The sequence below is a fragment of the Haematobia irritans genome, chromosome 2 (assembly GCF_050003625.1).
Source record: "Haematobia irritans isolate KBUSLIRL chromosome 2, ASM5000362v1, whole genome shotgun sequence".
NCBI classification, from domain to species: Eukaryota; Metazoa; Arthropoda; class Insecta; order Diptera; family Muscidae; genus Haematobia; species Haematobia irritans.
The window spans coordinates 69,183,139-69,197,669 of NC_134398.1; the positions used below are offsets into that span (position 1 = coordinate 69,183,139).

The 14,531-nt window shown below is 33.9% G+C and overlaps 2 protein-coding genes across 4 annotated transcripts; both read left to right on the forward strand.

The window, feature by feature from the left end:
- Nucleotides 1-204: 204 nt before the first annotated feature.
- Nucleotides 205-11,043, forward strand: LOC142225445 (uncharacterized). Of its 3 annotated transcripts, none has more exons than XM_075295204.1 (4): nt 205-393; nt 2,058-2,205; nt 9,452-10,382; nt 10,790-11,043. In XM_075295204.1, the coding sequence occupies exon 3, from the start codon at nt 9,455-9,457 to the stop codon at nt 10,379-10,381; it is 927 nt and encodes a 308-aa protein (XP_075151319.1). In that variant the 5' UTR covers nt 205-393; nt 2,058-2,205; nt 9,452-9,454; the 3' UTR covers nt 10,382; nt 10,790-11,043. The 3 variants fall into 3 exon arrangements, with proteins under 3 accessions (XP_075151319.1, XP_075151317.1, XP_075151318.1); XM_075295202.1 differs by having other exon boundaries at nt 207-393; nt 10,786-11,043; XM_075295203.1 differs by lacking the exons at nt 205-393; nt 2,058-2,205 and having other exon boundaries at nt 9,321-10,382; nt 10,786-11,043.
- LOC142224622 (uncharacterized) lies at nt 6,280-9,399 on the forward strand. Its single transcript, XM_075294402.1, has one exon. The coding sequence runs from the start codon at nt 6,280-6,282 to the stop codon at nt 9,397-9,399; it is 3,120 nt and encodes a 1,039-aa protein (XP_075150517.1).
- Nucleotides 11,044-14,531: the final 3,488 nt, after the last annotated feature.

Below are 14,531 nucleotides of genomic sequence, written 5' to 3' on the forward strand. Positions count from 1 at the left end.
ATCTTGCATAACCCACATTTCGAAGTTTCATTATAAAAATTTAATATAGTATAAATATAAATGCACTGTTAGAAAAATATGTTTTTCATATGTTCCGATATAAACAAAATGTGTTTCGGGCACTGTTCAAAGTTCATTTGAACAGGGGATTCACACATATGGGTTCCACTGTGGATTCATACGTGTGGGTTCCACTGTACATGGCGGACAACTTCATTTCTCGAAATTTCCTTTTGTCCTTCATTTGTTTATTTGGAATGTTTGGAATAATGATTGGAAAAACTCCGTTTAATGGGAAGATTCCAAACAATGACAAATGATCAAATGAAGTTAGTTGAATCTCGCGCGTCGTCCAACTAAAATCGTTTTCCCACGTTCTGCTCCCCCCGTCAAGTAAAATATCGTGAAGTGCCCTTGTGTTATGAATTTATATATTTTTTACAATAAACATTTAGTGAACAAACAACAGAAATAAAACAAAGATTTTCTAGGAAGACGTTTATACAAAGTGACCCAACAAACATAAACGAAAGTGATGGACACCTACAACAACGAAGTGAAAGTGCTGGACACAACCAAAGACACATAAATAATCTAATCTAAAACTAATTAATCTAAATCTATTTTGAATTGAACCTAAACCTACGATTATTTCTAATATTGCACAAGTTTAACCTAAATCTACGACTATATCTAATATTGCACAAGTTCTTTTATATTGCACATTGAATTTTTTATCACAATGAATTATTGCACTTTGAATTGTTATTGTTAATAATGAATAATGAATTTTCTAACAATTATAAGTGAATAATTTTAAGTAATTTATTCAATAAAAATTTGTAAATATTGAACCGAATTTTTATATATCGTCTTCTCATTTGAAAGGCAAAAAATAGGAATTAGATTGAGCGCTAAACATTTGGTCCTTCGAACCGGATCAAAAGTGTGTTTTTTAAATTGTTAAAAAACGTATCTCAAAAAAGAAATTAATACCAGTGACCCAATTTGTGACCGAGTTTGTTTTTGTCTTTTCCTTCATTTAATAAATTTCAAATTTATAAAATTTAATAATAGTGAAAAACAATAACAAATGTATGTGCAGTGATCATTTGTGTAATAAAAAGTACAAGTGCAAGTGCGACAGACATACGTGTACAAGTAAACCATCCAAAATAAGGGAGGGTTACATACAACCGTACATACAAACAATACTAAATGCATTAAATTGCAATATTTAAGTGTTTGTTGATATAAAAAGTTATTGTGGAAAAAATAATAGACAAAAAGTTAATTTGTTTGATATTTTGATTTGTTTAATTTGTGGTGGTATTTATTGAAAAAATTACAAAAAACAATTAAATAATATTCCAAGAAATTGGTGGAAAAGAAACAATTGAGAATATACATACAAACAAGTGACAGTGACAATTGACATAAAACACAAGCCGACCACTAACAAATTAGAACCAATAACAACAACAGGGTGCAACAAAGAAAATAAAACAAATTAAAATAATTAAAAATTTACAAACTATAGTGTCGTTGGTTTTTTGTGAACAATTAAAAAATCAAATCAAAATTTGATATCAAACAAAAAATGTGTGTGTGAATGTGCACAGTGGGCCACAGAGACAAAAAAGTGAAATACTAATAATAATTTGTTTAAAATTGTTTTTGGTTAATAATTTGTGACAGTGAAAAAAGAAAAATTTGTTAATAGCAAATTGTGACACCGTCAAAAAATTTACCGTGCAACTTGGAAAGAATTATAATAATTTGGAAAAAAAAATTTTAGTTCGCGTTTTCATATCTTTTAATCAATTTGATTTTTTTTTGTAAAAATTTCATATCAAACCCAAGTTTAACGATAAATTTTTCGACACTAAAATAAAAAATTTTTATTAATTGTGCATTTTTCAAAACCCAAATTATTTCGGTACGGTCGGATAATTATTAACAACAATAAACTTTTGGAAAAACTGTACGTTTGAACCTTGGACTTTAAAAATTACCGCAATAACGGTCAATTTCCAACGTACAATAAAAAACTAAAGCTAAAGCAAAATTCAAAAGACAAAAAAAAAATCCAATCGACCCAAAGCCAGCAATAAAATTTAAATCAACAACAACACAAACGACGCTCAAAAAGGCGCAAACAGGTAACAACAACAATCCCAGACCCACAAAAAAATACATCGCAAAGTGAGTACCAATACAGCTTCTTTTTTAATATTTATTTCCATTCAATTTTTCGAAAACAATTTAATAATATAAAATTTAATTTTTCGCGAAAGGTTTTAAAATTTTCGGTGTACATTTTTTTTATAAAACTTTTCATCTTCGTGAAAATTTTAAAAATTTGTTTCATAATTTTTTAATCAAAAAAAAAAAAATTTTTTGAAAAATAATAAAATTAACATTGAACCCTTTCCGTTTTAATATTTTAAATTTAAAAATTTAATTTCATATTTCAAAAAAAAAAATTTAAAACTAAAAACAATTTTTTTTTTTAATTTGCGGTTCAATTTTTTATTTTTTTTATAAATTTAACTGCGATTTTCATCATATACTAATTCGGTTGTAATTTATAAATTTGATTTCTGCGAAAATTTGAAAAATAAAAATAATTTTTCGTCATTTAGTTACAAATATCTATAAAAAAAAAAAAAAAAAAAAATTGATTAAATTTCTATTTTATTATTTCTTTATATATAATTTTAAAATTTTGTTTTCGCTTATAAATCTAGCTTTGACTCAATATCAAATTCTGACCCTTAATTGACCCGGGGTTTTTTTGTCGTGGTGGGAATTTATAAACAATTCTTTTTGACCCAATTAAAAAATACGATTTGTCGAATTGACCCGGGGGATTTTCATCGTTGTGGTTGGGTTTAAGGGAAGTGACCCGAATTTTTCTTCTGGGAAAATTTAACGAATCTAACCCATTCTTTGAAAACAAGAATTTACTTTGGAATTGAAAACAATTTATTGAAAAATTAAAGTGATTATTTTCTGATTGTCTAATGTGATTTGTGGGAATTCTGGGAATTGATATTTGGAAAAATTCTAGTTCTTTTTCGGTGAAAAAAGAAATTCATAAAGTTAAAAAAAAAAAAAAAATATTAATTATCTGTCAAAAAAAAAAAGTAAAAGTTAAACAAAAAGATATTACGATTTAAATTTCATAATAATTCAAAAAATTTTTTTTACCGTTCAATTGTTTTCAAAATTTAAGGAAAAGTAAAGGTTTAAAGTTTATCGGTCTCAGCACAATTTTTTTGGAAAGCAAAATATAAAATAAAATTTTGATTGCACTTTGAAATTCATGATATACGTTTAAATCGATATTTTGAAAATAATTATCGAAAATTAACTGTCAATTTTACACTTTTTATAATAAATTTAATTTTTTTTGATAAACTAACTAAATATAAATTTAAACGAGAATGAGTTTTTTTATATAATTGTCGTAAATCAGTCTTTACTCGTATTTTATATTATTGTTGTTGTGAAAACATATTATTGCTGGTCGAAGCTTATCGAAATTACATTTTTTCTGTGACCCAACTACAAGTTGGATGAAAAACTAATTTGTGCACATTGTTGTTATCTTGGTGACCCGATACCTAAAAATACTTAAGCGTTTGTTAGCGAATCTGTCCGAATTGGATTATTTCGCTGGGAAAATATCTGTATATCTGGAATTGAAATTTTTTTACACATTCTTTTTTCTCGTTTCATAAATCTCGTTGGTTTCGTGTTTGTGACCCAAACATTTTTTGAATACTTGACCCTGGGAACAAATTTGGCTAGGTTTTGAAAGGAAATAGTTGTTGCAGAAAACTCTTCTTTTCTGAAATACGAACTTCTTTCTTTCTAGTAGTGGGATAATAATTTGACTTGGAACATTTGACTGGATCAAAGGTTATTTAAGAACGAATTATAATGGCGAAAATCCTAGCAGAACGATTTGCTAATTGCGTGAATGATCTAATTGACATTGAGAGCATTTGTTCTATTAAGGCTGTCAGTGAAGATCTTCACTCTTTACAAACTTCCCGGGTTGAACTCGATTCTTTGTGGGATAATGTAAAGCGCTCTTATCTCGAATGTCGAGATAGAGTTCCTACAGAAAGCGAAACACCAATCGACAAAAATAAGTTACGTGATCGTTATAAAGATGCTCTCGACTGTTATAAAAAATGTCTTAGTGTGCTGAATGTTGAAATAATTGATCGCACGGAAAAACAGAAAGAAGAGCAATTGACCCGAGATGCAGAAATAAAGAAACGCAATTCTTTAGATGATGATATGACCCCTACATTACGCTTACCCCCTTGCGAAGCAGATGTATTTAAAGGAGGGTATCGCGAATGGCCCACCTTTAGAGATTTATTCTCCGCTATTTATATAAATAATTCCAAATTGAGCAAAGTAGAAAAACTATTTCATTTGACCCAAAAGACAGCGGGAGAAGCTCGTGAAGTAATAAGTAATGTGCCTTTAACCAACGAGGGGTTTGACATTGCGTGGAGAAATTTAGTAAATCGGTATGAAAACAAACGCATGCAAGTAAATGAACAGCTCAAGACACTTTTTAATTTGCCTACTGTTTCGATTGACGTCGCATCATCAGTTCAAAAATTACAGAGAACTGTCACTAGTTGCACTCAAACATTAGAGGCCCTACAGGTAAAAACGGGGGAGTGGGACCCAATACTAGTTTATATAGTGTCAACTAAACTTCCTAGAACATTTTTGCAAGAATTTGAGAGCAACCTTGAAGATTGTTCCATTCTTCCTACTTGGAATAACTTGAACGAATTTTTAACTCATAAGTTTAAAACGTTGGAGTCTGTAGGAAACATAAAACCCCAATTTGTAAAGCCCAATCAGCCTAGATCTGATTTTGAAAAAAGGGATAGACGGGTAAATAGTTTCCAGACTAATGTCTTTCAAAAACCTAAGGGGACTAATCCTAAACTCAACTACAATTCACAATCTAACAAAACATCAAATCAGAAAACAAGCCAAATAATTTGTGTAATTTGTAAAGCGAAACATTATTTGCGGGATTGTCCGCAATTTCTAGAAAAAACTCCAAACGATCGTATCCATATAGTAAAAGTTAATCATCTTTGTTACAACTGTCTCTTTGCTGATCATGGAGTTCGGGAATGTAAAAGTCGTTATAGTTGTAGGGAATGTAATCAAAGACACCATAGTTTGTTACATAAGGGTAACGAGACCCATAACCCTACAAAGACCCATAGCATCCGAGACGCAGCACAACCTAGTACAAGTGCTGCAGCTCTCACCACATTAGTTCATACCGGTAGACAGGAAGTACAACCTAGCGCAAGTGCTACTGTTCCTACCAATCTAGTCGAGACGGTTAGAGAGTACGTGCGACCTAGTACCAGTGCGGCTGCTCTAACCACCCTAGCGCATTCATCATCACCTAATATACAGTCCACACCTAGTATTGAGACTCCTAGTATAACGACACTGACACTTCAAGAAAATATTCCCAATTCGCAGCCTCGAGAAACGCTTTTGTTCACTGCTATGGTACAAATCAAGTCGAAGGGACAGAGATATGATGTCAGGGCTATCATTGACCCTGGATCACAATCAACTTTTATTTCTGAAAAAATAAAAAATAAATTACAATTACCTACAGTAAAGAACTTAGTACATGTAACCGGTTTAAGCGAAACCATTTCGGAAACTTCTACCAAAGCTTGTGTGTTCAAACTTTGTTCACGTGTTGACCCTACGTTTAATTTAGAAGTATGGGCGCCCGTCTTGAAAAATCTACCCTCAAGCTTACCGACACGTAATTTGCAATCATGTCAATTTGAGGACATTCGGAATTTAGATTTAGCAGACCCTCGATTCTTTGAAAGTCGATCGGTTGATATGCTAATTGGCTTGGACATTGGACCATTCATATATTCAACGGGGGTACCTATGAAATCAATAGACTCGATGATAGCACAGAGCACTGTTTTCGGATGGGTAATTGGTGGACCCATCGTACAAGATATGCATCACAAAAATCAGATTACACTTTATAGCGCAACTTCAATTGAAAAAATAATCACACGTTTTTGGGAGGTGGAGGAAACCCCAAAAAAGATTTTGAGGTCAAGTGAAGACCACTTTTGTGAAGAAAACTTCAAAAATACAACTCGTCGAAATGGCGAAGGGCGGTACATCGTAACACTGCCATTCAAATCTTGTACAGAACTTGGAAATTCAAGAAATATTGCCATGGCGCAATTTAATCGCATGGAAAAGAAATTATTAAAGGACCCTGAAGTTAAAAAACAATATGACTCAGCAATTTTAGAATATTTGGAGTTAGGGCATATGCGAAAAGTGCAGACCCATGAAATCACAAAAACTCCACATTATTACTTACCGCATCATGCGGTTATAAAACCAGACAGAGTGACCACAAAACTTCGTGTGGTTTTTAACGCGTCGAGTCCCACTTCCAATAAGAAAAGTTTAAATGATATTCTCCACACTGGACCCGTCCTTCAGCAAGATTTAGTTTTGCAAATTTTGAAATGGAGATTTTTTAAATACGTGTTTAACGCGGACATTACAAAAATGTACCGTCAAATAATGATTGATCCAAATCAAGCCCCTTTTCAAAGAATTCTTTTTAGAAAATCTCCAGAACAACCAGTGGAAGATTTTGAGCTATTGACAGTAACATTCGGAATTAATTGCGCGCCGTTCTTAGCAATTCGTACCCTACTACAACTGGCTGAAGATGTAAAAAATAAATATCCCTTAGGGGCGAAAATCATTAGGGAAAACTTATACGTTGATGACGTGCTAGCTGGAGCTCACACTCGAGAGGATGCAATTGTTTCTCGAAATGAGTTGATCACAGCATTAACTTCAGCCGGGTTTGAACTTAGAAAGTGGACCTCAAATGACCCATTTCTGCTAAAAGATTTAGACCCTGATATTCTTTTACCAATAAATTGGCTAGATCTCTCAGAGGATTCTTCAACAAAAACATTAGGTATACGTTGGAACGTAAAAGGGGACAATTTCACATTTAAAGCTCCAATTGTCACAGAAAATGAATTGTGTACCAAACGCGATGTACTCTCTACAATAGCACGATTCTTTGATCCCTGTGGTTGGCTGGCCCCAGTTATAGTAGTTGCGAAATTAGTTATGCAACAAATTTGGTTAGATCAGATAGGTTGGGATGACCCGTTGAAACCCATGACCCGAATGAACTGGAAGAGTTTTGTAAAGAATACACCATGCATAGACACAATTTCCATACCTAGATGGATACAATTTTCTCCCTCCAGTAAGGTCGAGATACATGGGTTCTGCGACGCCTCAGAAAGCGCATATGCTGCGGCACTTTATATCAGGATTGAACATAAAGATAAAATATACACTTCGTTATTAGCGGCCAAGACTCGTGTAGCCCCAATTAAGAAAATATCTTTACCGCGATTGGAATTATGTGGGGCAGTAATGTTAGCAAAGTTGTCTAATGCCGTAGTCCCTAGCTTGCAAATTACAAATTTTAAAATTTACTTCTGGACAGACTCAACAATCGTTCTTGCTTGGCTTAAAAAACCACCTTGCTCATGGAGTACCTTTGTAGGCAACAGAGTTTCTGACATACTTGAATATGTAGGTAACGAAAATTGGAATCATGTTGATTCAGAAAACAATCCAGCTGATGTTGCAAGTCGCGGTTGTACTCCAAATGAACTACAAAATCACGAGTTGTGGTGGACGGGACCCCAGTGGCTCAAATTGCCCAAAGACCGTTGGCCACATAAAGAAGTTAACAACGACACAACTTTAGAGGCCAAACCAATTAAAGTTCTAACAACGACAACTGTAGAAGACCCCTTACTGCGGTTTTCGTCACTTTCTCGCGCATACAGAGTTTTGGCATATGTTCTTCGTTTTTGGCGAAACACGGGTGCAAATCGAACTCAATACCGTATATCATCCCTTGAAATCACTAGTAATGAAATACAAGATATTAAGACTCGTCTTATAGTTTGTACACAAAAGAATTACTTTCGGGAAGAATACATGGCCCTCTCTCAAAAGAAACGTATATCAAGTAACAGTCATCTCCTACCGTTGAACCCATTCATTGATTCCAAGGGTATAATTAGGTCTAATGGACGCCTCGATCAGTCACCAGCTCTTAGCTATAACGAACGACACCCAATACTTTTACCTCATGAATCTCGCTTCTCACATTTGTATGTTGAATTTGTTCATAAAGTTACCTTGCACGGAGGGAACCAGCTCATGACCCGAGTTATACGGGCGGAATTTTGGATATTTCGATTAAAACCCTTAGTTAAAAAGATAATACACAACTGTCGATCATGCATCGTGCATCGACACCAGACACAAAATCAAATAATGGCTTCGTTGCCTCCCGAACGCACAACTTTGACAAGACCCTTTACCCATACCGGAGTAGACTTCACAGGCCCATTTAGCATCAAAAATTTCACTGGGCGAGCTTGCCTCATTACTAAAGGTTATGTTTGCATATTCGTATGTTTTTCAACAAAGGCCATTCATCTTGAGGCCACTAGTGATATGTCGACCCAATCGTTTATGGCGGCTTTGGCCAGATTTATAGGCAGACGCGGTTGCCCTTCGAAAATTTTCTCTGATAACGGGACTAACTTTGTAGGAGCAGCGGAGCTCGTCAAAAAGGATAGGTTAGAATTCATGAAGTCGCTCAAAGATCGTGTCACTCACGATAACTTCCATCAGAATTTAGAGTGGAGCTTCATACCTCCCGGGGCTCCACATATGGGCGGGTTATGGGAGGCTGGTGTAAAATCCTTTAAATCCCATTTAAAGAAATGTATGCCTCAAATGCATTTCACATTTGAAGAATTGTCTACAATATTGGCCAGAATTGAAGCTTGCCTCAATTCTCGACCCCTAAGTCCAGCAAGCGAAGACCCAAATGATTTATCTCCTTTAACCCCGGCACATTTTTTGGTAGGATCGTCGTTATTAACTCCTGCAGAACCTGACTTGTCAAGTGAGGACGTAAATTTAGTAAATCGTTGGAAGAGACTTCGCATTATTTCTCAAAACTTTTGTATTAGATGGAAGTCTGAATATTTGAATGAACTTCACCGTCGCTATAAATGGAAACGACCGTCTGTTAACCTTCAGGAAAACGATCTAGTAGTTATTAAAGATGAAAAAGTAGCTCCTAGTGAGTGGAAGTTGGGTCGTATAGAAAAGACTTATTTGGGATCCGATCAGAATGTCCGGGTTGTAGACGTGAGGACCGTCAACGGTGTAATTACTAGACCCATAGTTAAAATTATTAAGTTGTTTTCGAACAATCAATAGCCCATTACATGTTTATATCAAAAATACGGTACTCACGAGATTTCACTTTCAGAAAATGGCTGCTTATCTACCACAACCCGACCCCTCACCAGTACGTGACTCAAGACCCACACTGCGGATTCAGCGACGAGCAAACCCGTTAAGACCCAGTAGATCTGCCTCTCGGCGTCGCCATCCAAACTGGCAATTTTCCTGTGGGTTGTGTCAGGAAGATCATGCGCTGCGGTTATGCCAGCGATTCCTGCAATATACCCCTTTCCAACGGTATGAAGCTGTGGAAAGGAGGGGATATTGCAGAAATTGCTTGGCCAGGAGCCACCTGGCACCTGATTGCCCAGTTGTGACGGGATGCCGAGAGTGCAGGATCAGGCACCATACCCTGCTTCATGGTGCTCCACAACTTGAACCTGTCTTGGGAGTACCTTCGCCACAAATACCGCTGATCCAAGGCAATGCCGAGGAAATGATGCCCGAAGTCGAACTGCCGTATCACCGTTCTAATGTATTTTTACCGACGGCGGTGGTGAAGGTGGCAGATACTGACTGTGAGCGTTGGCGTGAAGTTCGGGTTTTGTTGTGCCAATCCGCCCCAATCTCCCGCATAGCGTATTCAGTGGTGACAAGATTTGGATTTCCCATAATTCGAAAGGGGGAACATCGGCTGGTGAGGATCGCTCTGCAATCTAGACACCCTAGTCAGCAGACGATATTCAAGGTGGATGCTGTCGTGACTAGGGATTTACCCCGGCGAGTATATTCGGAGGCGATCTTAGAGGACCCAAGTGTAGGCTTTCCACATCCAATGGCTGACCGGGATATTCGATCAAATGATCCAATAGATTTGGAAATTGGTGGAGACGTGTTTGCGTATCTCAGGCGGCGGGACATATCCCTCACAGACCTTGGGGAAGTGTACGCCCAAAAAACACTTTTGGGATACATATTTGCAGGACCCACAAACACGGTGACACTCCGAGAGTAAGGTAAGAGCAGCACTTGGTCACTGGGGGGGGCAGAATGTTCAAAGTTCATTTGAACAGGGGATTCACACATATGGGTTCCACTGTGGATTCATACGTGTGGGTTCCACTGTACATGGCGGACAACTTCATTTCTCGAAATTTCCTTTTGTCCTTCATTTGTTTGTTTGGAATGTTTGGAATAATGATTGGAAAAACTCCGTTTAATGGGAAGATTCCAAACAATGACAAATGATCAAATGAAGTTAGTTGAATCTCGCGCGTCGTCCAACTAAAATCGTTTTCCCACGTTCTGCTCCCCCCGTCAAGTAAAATATCGTGAAGTGCCCTTGTGTTATGAATTTATATATTTTTTACAATAAACATTTAGTGAACAAACAACAGAAATAAAACAAAGATTTTCTAGGAAGACGTTTATACAAAGTGACCCAACAAACATAAACGAAAGTGATGGACACCTACAACAACGAAGTGAAAGTGCTGGACACAACCAAAGACACATAAATAATCTAATCTAAAACTAATTAATCTAAATCTATTTTGAATTGAACCTAAACCTACGATTATTTCTAATATTGCACAAGTTTAACCTAAATCTACGACTATATCTAATATTGCACAAGTTCTTTTATATTGCACATTGAATTTTTTATCACAATGAATTATTGCACTTTGAATTGTTATTGTTAATAATGAATAATGAATTTTCTAACAATTATAAGTGAATAATTTTAAGTAATTTATTCAATAAAAATTTGTAAATATTGAACCGAATTTTTATATATCGTCTTCTCATTTGAAAGGCAAAAAATAGGAATTAGATTGAGCGCTAAACAGGCACAATTTTAAAACACAATATATTTAAGTGCAAACATGTAATGTTCCTAAACTAACACTAAATGTTTGGGACATCTATGTTAATATGTTAGAATATATTATGTTTGGGGCATGAATGTTTCATAAAAATCATATGTGTGAATGCAAACATATATAAATTTACAAATTTCGACTAAAAATACATATGTTGTGATATTTTATTCAAAGCGACAGAGAGAGTATAGAGAAAGAAATAGAGATGGAAACCGGGAGAGTTGACGAAATCAACATAATCACATAACACAGCGAAAGAATCAAAAGAGAACAATTTCTGTGAAACTGCTTGTATGTTGTTTCGGAAAACTGTTTTATGATAAGGCCATAAATATTATTTAATTTGAATAAAGAGAATAGACATTCGGAACAAAGAGAATAGACTTTTGAAAAACAAACAGCATATTTCTTCGCCTTGAGAGCAGCATTTTATGTATGTGTGGACATGTGTTTTGTTTATCATTTTGGCATTATGGGCACAATTTTTTTCTTGGTTCGTTAAAAGAAATCAGGGGTCTTCATAAAAATAACGAAAGGGCACTATACTCTTTTTAGAGTTGGGACAGTAAAATGAAATAAGGAGGAAATAGTAAAAAATGACTCAGTAAAATGTATAAAAACAAAGTTTAGTTCCTCTTTATTAATAAGTAGTCCACGAGGAGTTGACGGGCATTAAGTTCGAGTTTTGCAGCTAAAACAATTTAAAAAGTTTATTTTCTTTAAAATGAATTATTAAAGAAAAATAAAAGGCATTTTAGAGCGATGGTGTTAAATACTAGTAAAAAACTGTTCACGCCTAAATAAGTTTATGTTTATATTATAAAATTATTTATGTATGTTTATACTCGACTTCTTTTGTTCTTCTTTTGTTAGAGTTTTTTAATTCCTTCCAAATTTTAAAGTTTTGTACCAAAAACAGTTTTTTGTTACAAAGTTGTTATTTTTGCAATAAAAAAAAAAAAAATTTTATCCAAAAATCAGTCAATTTCGTTTATATCAAGCACTGTTACTGACTATATATCTTTAATAACCCACATTTCGAAGTTTCATTATAAAAATTTAATATAGTATAGATATAAATGTGTAAATTAAAAAAAATGTTCGGTCGGAGCAGGGATTGAACCCACGACCCTTTGCATGCAAGTCAGACATGCTAACCACTGCTCCACGTGGCAAACAAATGTATGTTTCTGTTAAATAATGTTATGTTTGCATGGGCTCGTGGGCGCTGCAAACTATGCTATATAAATGTAACTTATAACGATAATTATCTAATGGTGACTATAACAGCTACGTAGCCCAGTGGATAGTGTGTTGGCTTACAAATTGTATGGTCCTCGGTTCGATTCTCCGTGCAGGCAAAAGGTAAAATTTAAAAAATTTATAAAAGTGAATAATTTCTTCAACATTATTTGTATTACAGAAAAAGGTGCCAAGAACTAAAATATTTCGTGGAAGGGAAAATTACGAGTATGTTAGGCAATGAGCACAATCGTCTTTGGGAAAAATTCTTCCAAGCATATAATATTTTTGGGCTCAAAATGCTTCCAAACATATAATATGTTCACATAAAACAAACATATTAATGTTTCGGCAGTATGCAATAATATATGTGCTTCCTGCAAAATATGTTTGGAACATATGTTAAAGAAGCGATTTTTTTTGAGGGTGCATTGAGGAAAATTTTACTATTCAATTCAATTAAATTCCATTAACTAATATAAGGTCAAATTTGTTTTGGAAATTTTCATTGATTTTTTGTTTTTTGGGTGGGTCTCAATTTTTTTAAAACAAACAGAAAATAAAAGTTTATAATAAATATTGCAATAATTATTTTTATTGATATGAATAAATCGATTGTTAATGTGACAAAATATGAAGAAAGAAATAACAATTTTTATTAAGTAGTCAAGTTGTTTACTTTTTGGACTTGATGAATTCTAGAATAAGAGTCTTAGAATTCTAATTAATAAAAATGGACCCAAAGAAATAAAACAACATCTAACGAATTTGAATTGATGAATAATGGAAGGCTTCCTGCTTTATTGATCTCATGAAGTAAGGTAATATTAATTACATTTTTTTTTTGTTGAACAGTGGGTTTAACCGAACTACAATTGTTAATACCACTTTTTATACAATTTGTTCATTGAATAATTCAGCCCACACAGAACGAAAACATAGTTTCATTTGATAAAAAATCCAAATGTAATATTTTTCAATTTTCCTGCGATAAACTTTTTTAAAGATTCAACGTCCAGAGTTGTTGGAGTTTTATCGAAAATACTTTCTAATTTTACCTGATAAAAAATCCACTATTCAACAAAAAAAATCGTAGACATTTTAACACTATTCAACAAGTTGTATTAGATTCGTAAGTTTAATATCGACAAAAAAATCCACAATCCCCGTCACCATTCTATGGTATAATAAGTTTGTCATTCCGTTTGTAACACATCGAAATATCGATTGCCGACTATATAAAGTATACATATTCTTCATCAGGGAAAAATTCTAAGACGTTATAAGCATGTCCGTCTGTCTGCCTGTTGTAATCACGCTTCAATAATGGCGCTATCGTCCTGAAATTTGGCACAGGTTCGTCTTTTGTTTGCAGGCAGGTCAAGTTCGAAGATGGGCTATAATGGTCCAAGTTTTGATATAGTCCCCATATAAACCGACCTCCCGATTTGGGGTCTTGAGCTTATAACAACTGAAGTTTTTATCCAATTTGCCTGAAATTGGAAATCTAAAGGTATTTTAGGACCATCAAAAAGTGTACCGAAAATGGTGCCTATCGGTCCATGTTTTGGTATATATATATATATATATATATATATATATATATATATATATATATATATATATATATATATATATATATATATATATATATATATATATATATATATATATATATATATATATATATATATATATATATATATATATATATATATATATATATATATATATATATATATATATATATATATATATATATATATATATATATATATATATATAGGGAAGTTTACAAATAATTACGAATCGATATGAACTTTTTCGTGGTAATTAGGGAGCCAGAATTAAAATATGGGGGTCGCTTTAAATGGGGGCTATATACAATAATGAACAGATATGGACTAATTTTTGTGTGATTCAGGGTAGGTTTATCTGAGTGCTATATACTATACCTATAGACCGGCATGGTTGTTAGCGGCGACCTACTAACACCATGTACCAAATTTCAACCGAATGGGATGAAGTTTACTCCTCCAA